Source organism: Pteropus alecto, unplaced genomic scaffold (genome assembly GCF_000325575.1).
Source record: "Pteropus alecto unplaced genomic scaffold, ASM32557v1 scaffold160, whole genome shotgun sequence".
Taxonomy (NCBI): Eukaryota; Metazoa; Chordata; class Mammalia; order Chiroptera; family Pteropodidae; genus Pteropus; species Pteropus alecto.
The window spans coordinates 1,388,778-1,404,860 of record NW_006429864.1 but is presented as its reverse complement, the minus strand read 5'-3'; the positions used below and the strand labels follow the sequence as shown (position 1 = coordinate 1,404,860).

The following is a 16,083-nucleotide window of genomic DNA, read 5'->3' as shown; positions in this document are numbered from 1 at the left end:
TGCTGAAATGTCACTTCTTCAGAGAGGTCCTCCCTAAACTCCCTGGTCAAAGTCACCTTCCCTTCATTTATTCATCCATTTTTTCCTTCATTTGTGTCATACCATCACGGACACTTACTGTGTCACAGGTCTAGGTGCTCTCGGGGCTCACAGATGGCTAATGGATAAACAAGTCATCATAATCATTTCTGATATGTCAAGAAGGATAAATATGGTGACGTGATAGGAAGCGACAGAGTGGGTGTTGATCAGAGATCTGAAGGGAATGAAAGAACCAGGCCTGGGGAGAGCTGGGTAAACAATGCTCCAGGCAGAGGGAACAGCAGGTGCGAAAGCCCTGAGGCAGGTCGTACCTGGAACCAGAGGAAGGAGTATCTGACTGGAGAAAAATGAGATGGGGCATAGCTGGTGGGGACATTGTGGGACCTGGGCTGCTGGGAGTAGTCCGGACTTTACTCTGAGTGGGACAGGACCTGGGAGGGTTTGGGGCCTTTCTACCACCCAGCTCTGTCTCCTCTGCCATGCAGAAGACGCCCAAAGCACACAGCCCCCCCCCCCATTCAACCATCCCTAATTCCAGCGCCAAATGCTGATTCTTAGCAATAAAGGCTTTGTATTCTTTTTATGTTAAAAAACAAATTCCTCTGGGGAGAAGCTGGGGAACATTATTGTGAGGTTTTTCCCCTGGGGGGAAAAGAAACAGGTATTTCTGAGTGCCATTTACTTTTGAAGCCTGAAGCAGGCATTTTGAAGGTCAAGGAGCCTAGCTGACCCCACTCTTCCTCACCTCCACTCAGTACCTGGACCAGCTCTCCTGGAGCCCCACTAGAGCTGGGTCTCAACTGCCAGCCTCCTACTTGAGAGGGGGTGGGGCGAGGACTGAGATGAATTTATTTATTTGTTTATCTATCATCTATCTATATCTATCTATCTATCTATCTATCTATCTATCTATCTATCTATCTATCTATCGTTTTTATCAAGTTTCCCAATTCTCCGCAGTGGGTTTGTGGTACTTTTATAGTCCGAGTGGGAGAGAGGGACAAATACATTACCCTTAGAAAAGACAGATTTCCCAAATGCAAGCAGAGTGGGAGGGACGCTGGGGGCAGGCATGGGTGGGGGGTGGGGGGGCAGCCTCCAAGCGCGAAGTTATTCTGGTCTCTCCCGCGCCTCTGCAGCTGGCAGGCTTTTTATAAACAAGTCCGGTTCCCCACCCCTCCACTCCCCAGCCCGCTCCTGGGGAGGAATCAGGGCGATCAGGATTCTCCTGGAACCACAAGTACCTTAATGAATCCGGGGACTTGGAGGGAGTTGGGGGCAGGGACTTGGAATGAGGCCCAGGGTCTCATTCTCCTGCCTCCTGAAATTCTTTTCCTCTTCAAGATTTGGGTGAAAAAACAATGGAGCATCTCAGCCTCCAAAGTCCCCACTCTGAATCTTGTTTCCTCAGGTTGGAGGGAAGGGGTAGTTCCGGCCCTGTCTTTAACTTAGGAACCAGGGAGGGGTGAAGCTTCTTCCATCATCCCCTTTATTGTTGGGTCTCTAAGTCTCGCTCTTACCTTCCCTGTTTCCTGGGTCTTTCATCGCACGCTTTGCGGTTTAGGCGACAAGACGTTTCTCTGCCCTACTTCCACTTTTTCTTTGGAAAATAGGTCTCAGAGAGGGGAGGGGTTCTCCGAGCATCCCTCAGACCCTTTCCTTCTTTTCTGGGAATTGGTGGGGAGGGGTGTCTCTCCTGATCCCTATTTTTTCTTTTCTTTTTTCTTTTTTAGGCGAGGCAACCCTTGGTTGACCTCACAGATTGCAAGGAACTTGTCATCTTACAATCCCTTATTTTTTAATATTTTTACGCCTACAGCACCTGGTCTTCCTAGGTGGTCTCCCATCCAAGTACTAACCAGGCCTGACCCTGCTTAGCTTCCGAAATCAGATGGGATGGGGCTCGTTCAGGGTAGCAGGGCCTTAGACTCTAGTTTTTCTTTTAGCTTAGAAACAGGGTCGTGCATCTACCAGCCCAGCCCACTTTGAGGGTCTTACACCTCAGAAATTGGATAAGGTCTCTCTTGACCTCTATTTCTGCTTTTACTTCTTTTGTACGTATTTATTTGAACTCGATATATAGGGGGAATGGAGAAGCTCTCTTCTATTTTCTATTCCTCTTTTAGGAAGTTGGGAATAGGGGGAGTTTGACGGGAGGTCACAGCAACTCTTCCTGGGTGGGGGCCGCCGGATTGTCCCACTTTGGGGTACAAGGGTGGGGAAAGGGAACGCCCCCTGAAGATCCTTGGTCAGCCAAGGCCTTAGCCTCTCGTCCCTTCAACTGCTCAGGAGCCATCATTGGATAGAAGGAGGAAGGTAATAATCTCTGATTGGCTACTCGGCCATCACTCTACTGCTTAAGCTGTTGGGAGGGTTCCGCGCAGCCCCGCCTCCATGACACCGGGTCGAGGCGGAGCCAGGAGGCGATCCCTCCCCTCCTGCAACGTCCACGCCCTCTACTGGATGTGTACTCTGGGCCCCGCCCCATTTGCGCGTCAATCTGAGCGGGAGTCCCGCTGCTCCTGGCTCTGCGGGCTCAGTGAACCACATCTCCAGGCGCAGCTCCGCCCCAGGATGGCGTCACGGTCACATCTGCATATGAGGCCCCGCCCCGCTCTTTGCAGGACGTCACTGCTGACTGCAGGGGCCTGAGCCGCTGCTGCCGCCGCCGCAGCCGCTGCCGCGCATCCCCACATCAACGCACTGGGGACCCGTCACCGCCTCTGCCAAAAGAGTCGCCGCCGCTAAGGTCGCCACCGCATCGGTGCACGGCAAGGTGAGAACCCAGGCAGTCTGGTGCACTCCTGCTTGGAGCAGCTAAATAACCTTCATTTGACTGATGGGCTGGCGGGGGCGGGAGAAGAGGTTGGCAAGGGTTAAATGGGGGGAAGAAAGCGGTGGTCGCAGGCCTGGGGCGAGGCAGGGCCCCGGCTCCCTCTACCTGCCGGATCCTCACGCCCCTACCCCCCAACCCCAGCTCTGCGGTGGAGGGGGAGGGGATGCAAGTGCCTTGCGGGAAGCTGCGTGCGCGTGCGCAGGGTGTGCACACGCGTGTGCGCGCCCGCCTGTGCCGGTGGGTCTGTGTGTATCCTTGCGTGCGTACCTGGGTATGTTCGTGTGACTCCGTGGCGCCTGACCCAAGTATGTGCGTGCTGCACGCTTGTGAAGGGAGACGCGTGGATTGTATGTGTGAGTGCACGGCCGTGTGCATGTGTTTGGGGATGCGTGCCAGGGTGGGTGACGTGTACACGCCTGCATGGGTGAAGGGCGCCGTGTGCACGGGTGGGTTTGTACATCTGTATATGCATGTTCGTGTGGGTGTGCAGACAGGTGTCTACATCTCTGCCCTGTGCACGGTGTGTTCGACCCTCATATGTCGAACACCCGTGTATGGGTGTGTGCCCTGCTGCGTGGACGTGAGCGTGTGCACGCTCCGCCTATATCACGTGATATAGCTGCCTCAGTTTGAGCTCTCCCAGCCTGGGAGTCTAGGAGAAGAAGGGCTGCAGAGGTGCATCCCTTCGGACAATCCACGTGTGTACGCCTGTGCTCCGTGGACCCGTGCTCGGTTCTGAGGAACATAAATGATTGATAGGGGTGGGGCTGGCCACACTCACCCCCTGACGGCACAGCTGTAGGGGTTAGAGTTACAGCAAGACTTGGGGTACAGACCTGCTGGAGAGGGTGTCCCCATTTCTGTTGCTCTGAGCTTTTCCCTGAAGCCCCTGGCCTTTTAAGGTCACAGCCCCCTCTCTGCCACCAGCTCCACGGTTAGAACTGGGGCTTCTGGTGGGATGAGGGTAATCTCCACATGCTGGTCCCTTTTTGTGGTTCTGGAGTTCTCCCCATTCAGTGCCTGTACCTGGGATGGCAGGGGACCCTTCACGTTCGCCTGTGCCCCATACCCTTAGATGGCGTCAGCCACAGACTCGCGCTATGGGCAGAAGGAGTCCTCAGACCAGAACTTTGACTACATGTTCAAGATCCTCATCATTGGCAACAGCAGTGTGGGCAAGACATCTTTCCTCTTCCGCTACGCAGACGACTCCTTCACACCTGCCTTTGTCAGCACTGTGGGCATCGATTTCAAGGTCAAGACCATCTACCGCAACGACAAGAGGATCAAGCTGCAGATCTGGGTGGGTCCAGCTGGGGGACTCCTAGCTCCATCGCTTTCCCTTCCTGAAACAGCAGCTCCAGCTTTGCCTCTTTCCTGTCTAGATTCATTCATTCATACACTGGGCATTTATCATGTACCTATCCGTGTACCAGAGGCACAGAAGAAAGCACCCCTGCTTTTCCATTGGAGCCTATTTAGTGTTCTCCAGGGCTGGGGGAGCAGCCAATGCTGGGTCCTCTCCTACCCCTGGTATTGGCAGAAGCATCACTGGACTTGGTGCCTCAGTTTCCCCAACTGCAAGTTCTTCCATGTGTCTGAGGTTTCACTGGATCTTGGCCCCGAAACTCATTGCTTGGAACAGGCACGGGTACCTCCTCCAGGGTTGCCTGGCTGCCTCCTCCACCCACACAGAGGCCTGAAGAAGCCTGTTAGCTCCCACCCATCCCAGGGCTCCCACTTTATGCAGAGTAAACCCTGCACCCCTCCCCAGGCCTAGGAGACACTGTCCGGTCTGTCCCGGTGATACCTCCACCTTAGTCTTTCTCTTCATTGTTGCCTCAACCCCCTCACCATTCTTCAAATGTACCAGGCAGTCCCACAGCAGTCTGCCCCAGCAATGCCCTCTGCCTGCATTGTCCTTCCCCTGATCTCCACATGGCTCCCTCTTCCATTTCCTTTGGGTTTTCAAATCCTACCCTAGCCTACACTGCCCGTCCCTGTCAGGCTTTGTTTTCTTCCTCAGTCCTTATTGCCCTCCAACATAGGATACATTTCTCTTTTCATTGTCTATTTTCTTTTCACGTTTATTGTCTATTTCCTGCACTGAGCTGCCAGTTGCACAAGAGCAGTGATTTTTGTCCATTCTGTTTACAGCTGTGTCCCCAGTGCCCACTGTGGGGTGTGGCACAGGGCAGTGCCCTGAACATGTGTACCGATGAATGAGGGAGCAATATTGGACTCTATAGGATGATCAGAAACCAAGCTCTCCCTGACCCTGTGCCTCTGGGCAAACCCCCCACTCCTCTCTGAGCCTCAAGGGGGCTGGACTGAACGATCTCAGAGCTCATTTCCACTATGAGGAGCTTACATGTGGGTCCTCTCTGATCCTGTCTCTTCCCCAGGACACGGCGGGACAAGAGCGATACCGAACCATCACTACAGCCTACTATCGAGGTGCCATGGGCTTCATCCTCATGTATGACATCACCAATGAGGAATCCTTCAACGCTGTGCAGGACTGGTAAGCACACCCCCAACCCCTCTCAGACTGTCTTCTGAGCCAGGCTTGGTGCAAAGCTTGGGGCTAAGGCTGATGAGGGAGCCCCAGTCCCATTATTGGGGTCTCAGACCCGCTGTCAATCTATAATCATTAAAACACAGCATCATCAGCTCAAAATAATAACAAAGGATTTCAGGTAGAAAAATGAAAATATAAATATACAGAAAAAAATACAGAGGAGAGAACAGAAAATATAAGGACAGTTGACACAGGTTAAAGGACATAAACATTTATATTTTTTGCCCAAAAGTAATGATAAATTTTAAGAAAATTTCTGATTTTGCTGAGGAGGGAGAAATACTTCTCTCCAGGGACAGAGATCTGGGAAGGGAGAGTTTGCTTGAAAAGAGAGATTTCCAAGATCAGGGAATTGTGGGAACAGACACTCAGAGATAGGAGAGTTGTTGATAGGGTAGAGCCTGGAGGAAGAAGTGAACCTGACATGTTCCAGGAATAATGGGGACCTGGGGTGCTGAAGTGGGGTGGGGGAGTGGAGCTCTGATCCTCTAAGCCCTAACCCAACCCTGTTGCCCCCTCCTCTAGGTCAACCCAGATCAAGACTTATTCATGGGACAATGCTCAGGTGCTGCTGGTGGGGAACAAGTGTGATATGGAGGATGAGCGGGTGGTATCATCAGAACGCGGCCGGCAGCTGGCTGACCACCTTGGTGAGTGCCCGGCAGGGCTGGACACCTACAGGCTAGAAGAGGGACACTAAAGCCCTGAGAGGGGTGGGGACGCATCCAAGGTCTGTCAGCAAAGCCAGGATAGGAGTCTGGATTCAAGTCCAGACTATTTATGATTTCTGCAAACTGGCCTTGACACAAGAGCTACGTGAGATGGATCTTGATGGATGCGTAAGAGTTCACTCTGCAGAAGTTACTGATTCACTCTGACATTCTCACTGCCTAATCTCATGCTAGGTGTTGCTGGGCCCAGGAGAGGCCTCCAGCTTTGTAGAGTAGCAGGAGGGACCTGGGATGGGAGAATCCAGTGGGGAGCCAGGCTCTGCCTGGCATAGGTAAGGCTTCAAGGGGTGGAGAATCTTGGAGAATGGTGCTTGAAGAAGGGGTGGTCTTTCAGGGAGAGGAAACAGCTCGGGCAGAAGCCATAGGTGGGAAAGATTCTATGCATTTTGGCAATAGTTTTACACAGGTCACTGGGAGGAAATGTGGCCAATATGCAGGGCCTGACCACGTGAAGAGCTGGGACTCTTCTGAGGACAATAAGGAGCCACAGAGAGTGTGTGAGCAGGGAAGGACAATGCTGGATCTGAGTGTCAGATGCCACCAGGGCCAGTGCATGGGGCTGGGCTGGGTGGTGAGAACAGGGGGCAAGGTAAAGGGGATAGTTTTAGGGTGAAGAAAAGAGTGTAGAAAATACAGAGCTGACCAAGTTCAATGTTATTTCCCTATGGGACTTGCCAGTGCCTTTACAGTGTGGTCAACACTGGGAACATCCAGGTATTTCTAGCTTCAGAGAAGTGTCTCTGAGAGTGGGGAGCCCAGGGTCTTCATCCCCCCTTCCCTGACCACAGGGTTCGAGTTCTTTGAGGCAAGCGCCAAAGACAACATTAATGTCAAGCAGACCTTTGAGCGCCTGGTTGATGTCATCTGTGAGAAAATGTCTGAGTCACTGGACACGGCTGACCCCGCGGTCACAGGCGCCAAGCAGGGCCCACAGCTCACGGATCAGCAGGCGCCCCCGCACCAGGACTGCGCCTGTTGAGAGCTGGCCCACCCATCCTGGCCCCCACCCTTGCCCGCCTCCTCCTCCAGGTTGACCCAGATCAAGACTGGGCCTGACCTGGTTCCCCTGGCTATGGGCGTGAGACCCCTGTCCTGACTTAGCCCGTCACCCATATTTATTATTGTAGCTATTTATTTATTGGAGATGTCCACTGGGGGCTCGGCACCCCACCCACCCACCACACCCTGTACAGACAGTCCTATCCCCGCTCTGCCGTGGCGTGTCGTGGCCCCTCAAACTTACCACTCCCCCTCCTCTCCAGACCCACCTTTTTAAAAATTCACCCCCATCAATAGTTCTGTTTTGAAGAGGGGACCAGATGACACCTGAGGGCAGGGTGACCAGGTGGTGGGAGGTGGACAGGCCTGCCAGCTGCTTGGCTGTGACATAGTGGGCTGAGACCATGGCGGGGTCTCAGCATGGACCACAGGGTGGGTCAGAGCCAGACAATGGCCCTCCTGGCTCCTGGGCCCCCAAGGTTTTACGTTTTTTTGGAGGGGAGGCTGCAGTGGGTACTCACCACCCTGGGAACCCCCGTTTTCCTCACAGACTCGTCTGATGTCATGAGTGTCAAACTTGTCCCCAGTTCCCTAGAAGATGTCATGAAAACACTACACACATCCAATAAAGCGAATGGACAACGCTGTGCTCTTGTGCGTGCCACCTGCCAGCGCTGGCTGTGGTTGTCCACAAAGTTTTCAATGACAAGAAAATTTAATGGAGTTTCCACAGTGCATGACCAGAACATGACAGTGGTGCTGCCCAGCCCTTCCTAAGCCTCCAGATCCTGGTAGCCAACTCCAGGCCAGGCCCTGCTCTGACAGGATGGGTGATGTCCCCACCTTGGTTCTAGGGCCCAGTGCTAAGGATGGGACATCCTGGTCCCTGAGGCTCCCAGTAAGAAGGGCTGAGGGATGACTATTGATCTTCATGGCTGTGTTCCAGATGAGGAAATTGAGGCTGGTAGTGGGCTTGGAAGGGGTAGCCCAGTCAAGATGCCCAGGAGTTGGGGTAGGGCTGGGACTTGGCCCAGGACCCTGGCTTGGACTGCTACAGGAGCCCCTTCACCTTCCTGCCTAGGCGAGTGGTCAGCTAGAAGTCACTTTTGCCCTGTTTGGCATCTAGTTGGGGGATAGAGTTGCCCAGTATGTACTTTGCCCAGGGTCACTCAGCCTGGGGGCGTCAGGGGGCCTGGGATCTGTCCGCACAAGAGGATCTGGTCAGGTGCTGCACTCATCCCTCCAGGAGGAGCCCTCTTCCACCTGTCTGGGGGCTGAGGTCAGCCTGGCTGGAAAGGCGCAGCAGGGACCCGGCAAACGTCCCATCAGACAGCTGAAAGGGGCTCGGTCTTCATCCTGCTGTGATCAGCTCTCCGCCTACTCACCGTAGAGTGTGAGTTGTCAAGGGCACAGGAGGCCCTTACCCTAGAGGGGAGCTGTAGTGCCTTTTGGGGTTCACATTTGTGGCTTCTGAGGAGTCCCCTGGGTGCCTGATCTGTCCACTGTGTTCACCCGGTACTTCAGGTAGGAGAGGTACGTGTCCCAGCCCAGTGTCAGGCCATTGATGTAGGTGACTCGGAACTGGGGGGGCACGAAGAGGAAGTTCACCAGCTGCGCTGCCGGCCACACGCACCAGTCAGCCTGTGAGGAGGGGCAGATTGTGGTAAGGAGTGGGACCAGGAGGGACCTGGGCAGGGCCTGGTGGCTGTGAGGGGTGGGGCGAGAGGGCTGTAATGGGGTGGAGACGGAACAGGATGGACAGGGCCTGGTAGGGCACACCCACCTTGTAGAATTCCCAGAACTTGTCCCGCAGCTCCTGGCAGCTCTGGTCCAGAGTCTGGCCCTCTAGGCAGCCAAGGCCTGGGAAGGGAATGAGAGTGTCAGAGGCTGGAGAGTACGGATGATGGAGTGGGTGGGGCAGGACACCCTGAGGGATAGTGTCCCAGGCAGGGGAACCGGGACATTTAAAAGCTGTGCAGTAGGAAGAGCAGTACAGTAGGGTGGCAGGTGTAGAAAAACAACACAGATCAAGTGAGTCCCAGGTTATAAACACGTACCTGGAATGATGGAGACACACCATTCCTGATGCTGAGGCTGTTTTATTAACTGTCTGGGGAGTGGGGCGGGGAGTGGGTGAAGACTTTCTTCTCAGAACCAAGGGCTGGGGTGACTGTGCCCCATCAAACACCAGTCTAGGCTCTTCTTCCTTCAGCCTCAGGGCCTTTGCACGGGCTGTTCCTCTGCCTGTTCCTCTGGCTGCTGGCTCCTTCTTCAAGTCTCAGCTGAGTTCCTCTCCTTTGGGAAGCTCTCTCAACCACCACCCAGGGCAGCCCCATCAGATACTGTCCTCATCCTTCCTACACTTAGCACCATTGTCTGATTCTGCCATTCACACCTGTCCCCACTGGGTCTGTCCTGTCACCACTGTGATCCAGCCTCCAGTCCAGGGCCACCCACACAGGAGGTGCATCAGAAATGTACCTTGGCCTCCTTAACACAAGGCTGGCTCTGTCCCCCACCCCTGACCTATGAGGGTATGCAAGGCCCAAGCTCATGGAGCTCCTTACCCAAAAAGTACCAGACACCCAGCAGGGGAGAGGCCACCAGCTGGTCGACTAGGACCTTCCTGAGGATGTTTGGAAGACTGCGGAGGCCAGATGCGGGGAGCAGGTGGTCCAGCCAGAGGTACCAGTAGTGCAGGAAGGGGCCCATGGTGCAGCCCACCGCAAACATGCTCGCTGAGGGCAGTCCAAGAGTCAGGGGGACCATGGTCAGTCAGGCAAACTTCCCAGTCCACTCCCTCCTTGGCTAAGACCTGGGTAAGCCTGATGCCCTCCCAGAGCCCACCCGGATATTCCCAGCCCCACCACCAGGCACCATTCCAGGTCTCTTCCCTTCACCACCCTGAGAGGGTGGTCAACCATCGCCTGGCTTTCAGAGGAAGAAAATGAGGCATAGCGATCCCAGGGCGGGCAGCGGTCCAGAGACCACGCCCTTGACTGACCCGGGTGCAGCCCCCTGTGCTCAATGCTCGGTCCCTCAGTGCAGGAGGGGGTGGGCGGAGACGAGACCCCGTGAATGGGAGTGGAAAGAAACCCTAGGTATGGGAGGGAACAAAGACCCTGGCTGGAGGGTAAGGAGACCCCCGAGTTGGAGGAGACGGAGATCCCGGGAAGAGACCGGGGGTGGAAGGGGAGATCAGGGGAGGGGCAGTCAGCCTCTAGGGTGCACGCGGAGATCAAGGGTCCTGCCGAAGACTCCGGCCAGGGGTTAGAGGTCGCGGCCTGCGGGTCCAGTCCAGGGGTCTCCAAATCTGAGGTCGGGGTCAAAAGTTCCCCGAGGTCAAGGGCCAGCAACCCCAGCCTCCTCACCTGAGCGCCGCGGGTCAAACTTCTGGCCTGGCCGGGCGCGGATCTCCCAGGACTGGCGCGCGCCGTCCCCGGCCACCATGAGCACGCCGCAGCCCAGCGTATTGGTGACGAGCAGCGCACGGCCTTGGAATAAAGGCTGCCCCGCTGTGCACAGGCCGCGCAGCCACCGCCAGCCACCAGACGCCATGGCGCGCCGAGACTCAGGAACTGGGGCACCGGGACCGACCAATCCGGCGTCCCCGCTGCGCTGTTGTTGACCAATCACTGACCGCTCCCACTCTGCCCGCGCTCTCTTCCCTAGTAGACCTCCAGATTTCCAGATTCTCGCGGAATTCCTGAGAGAAGTCCAGCCTGTGGCCCTGACAGCTACCGGGGCGGAAGTCTCATCCCTCAAAGATTCAAGGAAGTGGAGGCGAGGCTACAGTTTCGCTGCGCGCGCAGCCCAATCAGAGCCAGGTCCAGATACTGACCTTGGAACTGACTTGAGCTGGGCATCTGACCTCAGTTACAGAATAATGATAATAAACATATCGCTCACTGTTCCGGGAACATGACGCGCATTAATTTATTTCACAGCAACTCTGCTGCTGTGCAGATAATTATATTCCCATGTTACTTCCTGTGTTCCTGTAGGGGAAATGTGAATTTCAACGGAAACCTATGCATTACTTACAGGAACAGAGTATCGCAAACTACAGCCTGCGAACCAAATCCTGCGAACCAATCACTGTGTTTTTGTGAGCTAAGAATGTTAAATTTTTTCATTAGTCTGGAAAAACCAAAATAATCTGAGGCATGTGAAAATTATATGAAATTTAAACTTCTGTGTCCCTAAATAAAACTTTATTGGAACACAACCATGCCCATTTTTTTCCTGTAGTTTACTCATTCACTAAAATGAGTAGTTGCGACAAAGACTTCAGCCTGTAATAAGTAAACCATTAAATCGCCTTGTATTACTGGACACCTTTCAAGGTTTTTTGATTCTGATTATACTGGAACTTTTTCTAAGCTCTGTAGTTATATCTGGTAACAATAAAAAAAATTTTTGCCTATAGGCATGCAAATGAACTGTCAGGTGGAGAGACACTCCCCCCAATTATTTTTTGCCTTACTTTGCATATTTATTTTAATATCCCTGATTTGTCTGTTCTTTGGATCCCCTTTGAAGTGGTAACACCTAACCAGTTCTCCTCATTGAGTTAACAATTTTTAACACATGCTCATTTTTACATCTGTACAAGAGTCATGATTTTAACTTTTCTGGGAAAATTATCCTTCAGCATTTCCTGTTGCTATCAAGTACCTCAGCCTGTTATTCTAGACTTTAAATTTTACTGAATGTTGATGGAAAAGTTCCAGCGTGATTAAAAGGGGAAAATAGTCAAATTATGATTCATGGGACAATCAGGTAAACTTTGTCGACAACCATGTTCAAGAAACCAAGTTTCATTTTTGAGAACCAATGTTTACAAAGTCCTCACAGGAAAACTGGCTCACTCACACCTGGCTTGCAGGGTCAGTCTTATAGGTTGGTTCAGGTTGGTTTAAGACCCTTCAAATATTTTGGGGATGGCAAAAAGGGAGCAATTCACTAAGAGGCACCGATACTCGTGGAGTTTCTCATCTTGAGTTAGCCAATGATAGAAGCTTTCCTTTTTTTTCGTTTATTTTCGTTTTCAATTACAGTTGACAGTCAATATTATTTTATGTTAATTTCAGATGTACAGCTAAGTGGTTCGACATTTATATAATTTAGAAGTGATCCCCTGATAAGTCTAGTACCTTCCTGGCACCAAACATTTTTATTACAATATTATTGATTACATTCCCTATGCTGTACTTTTACATCTCTATGAATATTTTGTAATTACAAATTCTTAATCCCTTCACCTTTTCCACTCGGCCCTCCCAAACCCTCTCCCATCTAGCAACTATCAGTTTGTTCTCTGTATCTATGAGTCATTTCTGCTGATAGAGTCCCATCTGAGATTGCTTACAGAGACTTCTTGCAAAGCAAACTGAACGCCTACTGTACCTGTGTAAATTATCAGGGCAAACTCAGTAAGATCTGCCAAAGAAGGCCTCTGAGATTCTTTTTAACAAAGGGGACAACATATTATTTGTCCATAAAAAGAAAAGAGAGAGAGAGAGAGAAGGAAATCCTGGTATTTGTGACAATGTGGAGGAAACTGGAGAACATTATGTTGAGTGAACTAAGTCAGGACAAATACTGTATGATCTCACTTACATGTGGAATCTAAAAAAGTCAAAATCAGAACAGCAATTGCCAGGGGCTGGGGGTGGGGGATGGAGAGATGTTACAACATCCAGAAGTGTTTATTAAATTGATTCTAACATAGCACCATTCTCAGTGGGACAAGATTCTTGATCTTGGGGCAAAATGTTGAGGCTGGGCTTCATGGAATGGAATGTGTAAGTTATCTGGATGACAAGCCACTGAGTCAGGATCAGAAAAATGGAGCTCAATCTTCATCAGCTCCCTCCAAGTGCAACAGCTATCACTTGAGGCAGACGTCCCTATGGGAGCTGGTCATGAATGGACAGACATCTGGCTTCTTACCCTAGAGGAGGTAGCCATGAGTTGGGGTCCTGAAAGAAGACCTTACCCCCATTTGCTAAATCTCACTGTTGTCTATCCACCTTACCTGGTACAATTGGCACACGAGGGATAGGAGCTGGCTCATATCATCCAAGGGTTTCTGCACAAAGCAAGACAGGGATCACAAGTGCCACCTGCCCTGACCAACCCCTGCCCAGTCCAGAAGGGGCTGCAAATGGCTCTGAGTCTGGCCCCTGCCTTCTGCCTCCCAGACTGGTGGGCACATCCATTATGCTGGTCCCTGCTTGGTGGTCAAGCTGAGGGCTACAAGAGTTCTTACCCCATTGACGACGACCCAAGGCACATACTCGTGGGGCGGCTGTAGAGCATCGGTTAGCTGGGCGTTCATGTGCAAGAGCTGCATGCCACGGTCCCCCATTGCACACTCCATGATGGTGTCGGGGGACACCTTTGGGGCATAGATCTGCAGGCACTGAAGGCAGAGGTGGGCTGGTGAGCTTCAGTCTCCTCCCTGTTATCTCCCTAACAGTCCCCTCACGGGCCCACAAGCCAACTCTCTGATTCTTCACTGGCAACAGGGGACAGTTGGGTCCACAGTGATGCAACAGTGCTTGTAAACAGCAAGTACTTATACATGCCTGAGCAGAGGCCCCTGAGGCAGGGGCTCAGGCTGCTCCTGCCTCCCCTACAAACCAGACCCACAGCCTCTGACCCCTACATTTTTCTCAGAGCTTCCATCTGTGCTGTTCCCTCCACCAGGAACACTTATCCTCCAGCTTCCTTAGCATCTCCTGAGGGCTTCCTCCTCCTCTGCACTCCCTTAGCCCCACTACGGATGTGCAGGGCTGGGGTGTCTCAGGGTGTGGTCTTCTGGGTGGCCCGAATGTTTGATGAATGAATAAATGATCAGGGCAGGTGAGTCACTCTTTTGGGAGTTCTTTTTCATAATCCTCCAGGGAGGTAGGCGGGGCTGTCTTGTCATCCCCATACCCCAGAGGAAGATCATCTTTTGTGTCCCTGCACATTCCTGTTCATCTGAGCCCAGCTCAGAGGCTCCTCCTAGAGAAAACCCTCTCTGATCTACCCATGCCCCAAGAAGATCCTCCTTCCCTTGATTCAGAGATTGAGCCTTTGAGAGGGAAGAGCATTTTCCTGGGGATATACAGAGGAGTGGCGGTTGGGGCCAGGACTTGAACCTGGGTCTGTCTGGGTGCAGGGAAGGCCAGGGTCTCCCAACCTGGGCCAAGTGAGACATGTGTCACTCACCGGCTTCAGATTGTTCTCCATGTCATCCATTTCCTCTAAGCAGACAATGGTCAGGAAGGCTATGTCCTTCTCCAGCTGGTCCAACAGGCAGGCCTGAGGGTGGGAGGTGGACAGGCAAGGATGTGAGAGGGGCTCAGAACACCCCAATACCATTCTGAGAATAATCACAGGCATCTACTAATGAAGTTATGAATGAAAGCATTATTAAATGGAGGCACATGGGCAGGGTACAGAGCTGGTCCCAATGTCCTCTGAGCCTGGATTTCACCTTCATTACCACCTGCAGTCTCCTTGGCCTCTGTGCCGCCTAAGAGGGACTCTGGGGAATGCTCACCTCCACCTTGTTAAGCTTGCACTCCTCCTCCCCGTGCTGGCACGTGAATTCCCATTTGCCACTGACGTTCTGTTCCTGCAAGACAATAGGGTGAATGCTGGCGGGCCGGCAGGGTACCTTCCAACCCTGGTCAGATGCCTTGGTTTCCCTGGTGCCCATGTACCTTGGCATTTCCATAGGGCACCAGAGTGACATTGAGGATCTCTAGGACCATCAGCCATGTTGGGAAGAGCTCTCGAACCAGGAAGCCCCGGCAGCCTGGGCACAGCGCCTCATAGTAGAGGCTCACGTTGACAGGTGGCGAAGAGGATTTTCTGAGGAGCATCTGCGGGCAAAGGTCGCCGGCCTGCTTGGGAGGAAGGAGTATAAAGTGAGGGCAGCCCTGCTTGGTTCTCTTGAAGAAAGGGAGCCATAAATAGTAAGTGCTCCTTCCCACTCCTGACTCTAAGGCTTTATTGTGTCCCTGAATCTGTCTGCAAAATGGATATGACAGACTTGCAAACAGTAGACACTTAACTCGTGCATAGCTCTTGCTTTCCTCCAGGTGAGGTGAAACCTCTGGCTCGGGGCGGGGGACTGTCTGCAGTTAGGACTCAAGGCAAGCACATTTCTGGTCTCTGACCTCAATCCTGCCTTCTCTGAGGTGCATAACACAGATTAATGCATGCTCATTTGTTGCCACTTTATGCCCAGATCCTTGGCCCTACACTTGCCCTGACTCCTCTTCCCCTCAAGGGGCTCACGTGCCCACTGCGGATTTAGCGCCTAATAAGTGCTGACTTCCGACTTCAGCTAAGGGGTGGCAGGCATCCAGGTGCGAGCAAGTCGCTCAACCTCCGGGGCATGTGTTTGCTCCGCAGCAGAAACACTCAAGCTCTTTCCTGGTCAAAGTGCACCCAGTAGACAGCATCTGAGAGCGGGTGCCATGAACGGGCTTGTCTGGGCTTCCTCAGCCTGAGATGGAAAAGCGAAAGGACTCTGAGAGTGTGGCCACAGTACCGGAAATTAAATAGGGGGATTTTCCGCACCGACGGGGCGCGTCCCCTCCAGACCCTGGGCTCTTCTGGCCAGGTCTGGAGAAAGGAAAGAGCCCCTTGCCCGACTTGGGTGCCGGTCCCCGCTGCCCACAGGCCGCGTCGCCGTTCCTACCTTGCAGAGGGCCGACCCCTCGGGGAGTGCGTCCAGCAGGGACGCGGGCGCCGCCGCGGGGAAATGGAGCAGCAACAACAGCACCGGCAGGAAAGGCAGGCACGGCAGGAGTGGAGACAGGGCCATCATAGCTTGGGCACAGGCGCAGCTGCAGGAGGAGCGCCCGGGGGAGGGAGCAGCCTTTAACCCA

At 53.1% G+C, this 16,083-nt stretch overlaps 3 protein-coding genes and 1 pseudogene across 4 annotated transcripts; 1 reads left to right on the top strand and 3 right to left on the bottom strand.

Annotated features, from left to right (window-relative positions):
• Window positions 1–1,852: 1,852 nt before the first annotated feature.
• Window positions 1,853–1,971, bottom strand: LOC112477148 (annotated as a pseudogene).
• Window positions 1,972–2,649: 678 nt separating this feature from the next.
• RAB3A (RAB3A, member RAS oncogene family) lies at window positions 2,650–7,655 on the top strand. The gene is made up of 5 exons (XM_006904302.3): window positions 2,650–2,818; window positions 3,954–4,181; window positions 5,284–5,402; window positions 5,985–6,109; window positions 6,979–7,655. Exons 2-5 carry the CDS (start codon window positions 3,954–3,956, stop codon window positions 7,167–7,169), a joined length of 663 nt encoding a protein of 220 aa, XP_006904364.1. The 5' UTR covers window positions 2,650–2,818; the 3' UTR covers window positions 7,170–7,655.
• Window positions 7,656–7,815: 160 nt separating this feature from the next.
• On the bottom strand, window positions 7,816–10,943 carry MPV17L2 (MPV17 mitochondrial inner membrane protein like 2). The gene is made up of 4 exons (XM_006904301.3): window positions 10,561–10,943; window positions 9,757–9,927; window positions 8,973–9,049; window positions 7,816–8,830 (listed from the first exon to the last, which is right to left on the bottom strand). The coding sequence occupies exons 1-4, from the start codon at window positions 10,745–10,747 to the stop codon at window positions 8,645–8,647; spliced, it is 621 nt and encodes a 206-aa protein (XP_006904363.1). The 5' UTR covers window positions 10,748–10,943; the 3' UTR covers window positions 7,816–8,644.
• Window positions 10,944–12,858: 1,915 nt separating this feature from the next.
• IFI30 (IFI30, lysosomal thiol reductase) lies at window positions 12,859–16,083 on the bottom strand. Of its 2 annotated transcripts, none has more exons than XM_006904299.3 (7): window positions 15,894–16,083; window positions 14,908–15,093; window positions 14,745–14,819; window positions 14,411–14,503; window positions 13,464–13,616; window positions 13,230–13,283; window positions 12,859–13,145 (listed from the first exon to the last, which is right to left on the bottom strand). In XM_006904299.3, exons 1-7 carry the CDS (start codon window positions 16,020–16,022, stop codon window positions 13,083–13,085), a joined length of 753 nt encoding a protein of 250 aa, XP_006904361.1. In that variant the 5' UTR covers window positions 16,023–16,083; the 3' UTR covers window positions 12,859–13,082. The 2 variants fall into 2 exon arrangements, with proteins under 2 accessions (XP_006904361.1, XP_006904362.1); XM_006904300.3 differs by having other exon boundaries at window positions 14,908–15,090; window positions 15,894–16,080.

Bases quoted from the DNA above. Each gene is read 5' to 3' on its own strand.
- RAB3A (XM_006904302.3), top strand. From the start codon at position 3,954: ATGGCGTCAGCCACAGACTCGCGCTATGGGCAGAAGGAGTCCTCAGAC. The intron at 4,182-5,283 runs GTGGGTCCAGCT...TCTCTTCCCCAG, and splicing joins GGATCAAGCTGCAGATCTGG to GACACGGCGGGACAAGAGCG. The intron at 6,110-6,978 runs GTGAGTGCCCGG...CCCTGACCACAG, and splicing joins GCAGCTGGCTGACCACCTTG to GGTTCGAGTTCTTTGAGGCA.
- MPV17L2 (XM_006904301.3), bottom strand. From the start codon at position 10,747: ATGGCGTCTGGTGGCTGGCGGTGGCTGCGCGGCCTGTGCACAGCGGGG. The intron at 9,928-10,560 runs GTGAGGAGGCTG...GACTGCCCTCAG, and splicing joins GTTTGACCCGCGGCGCTCAG to CGAGCATGTTTGCGGTGGGC. The intron at 8,831-8,972 runs GTGGGTGTGCCC...CCCTCCTCACAG, and splicing joins AGTTCTGGGAATTCTACAAG to GCTGACTGGTGCGTGTGGCC.
- IFI30 (XM_006904299.3), bottom strand. From the start codon at position 16,022: ATGATGGCCCTGTCTCCACTCCTGCCGTGCCTGCCTTTCCTGCCGGTG. The intron at 14,820-14,907 runs GTACATGGGCAC...ATTGTCTTGCAG, and splicing joins TGCCCTATGGAAATGCCAAG to GAACAGAACGTCAGTGGCAA. The intron at 14,504-14,744 runs GTGAGCATTCCC...TCCCACCCTCAG, and splicing joins GCAAGCTTAACAAGGTGGAG to GCCTGCCTGTTGGACCAGCT.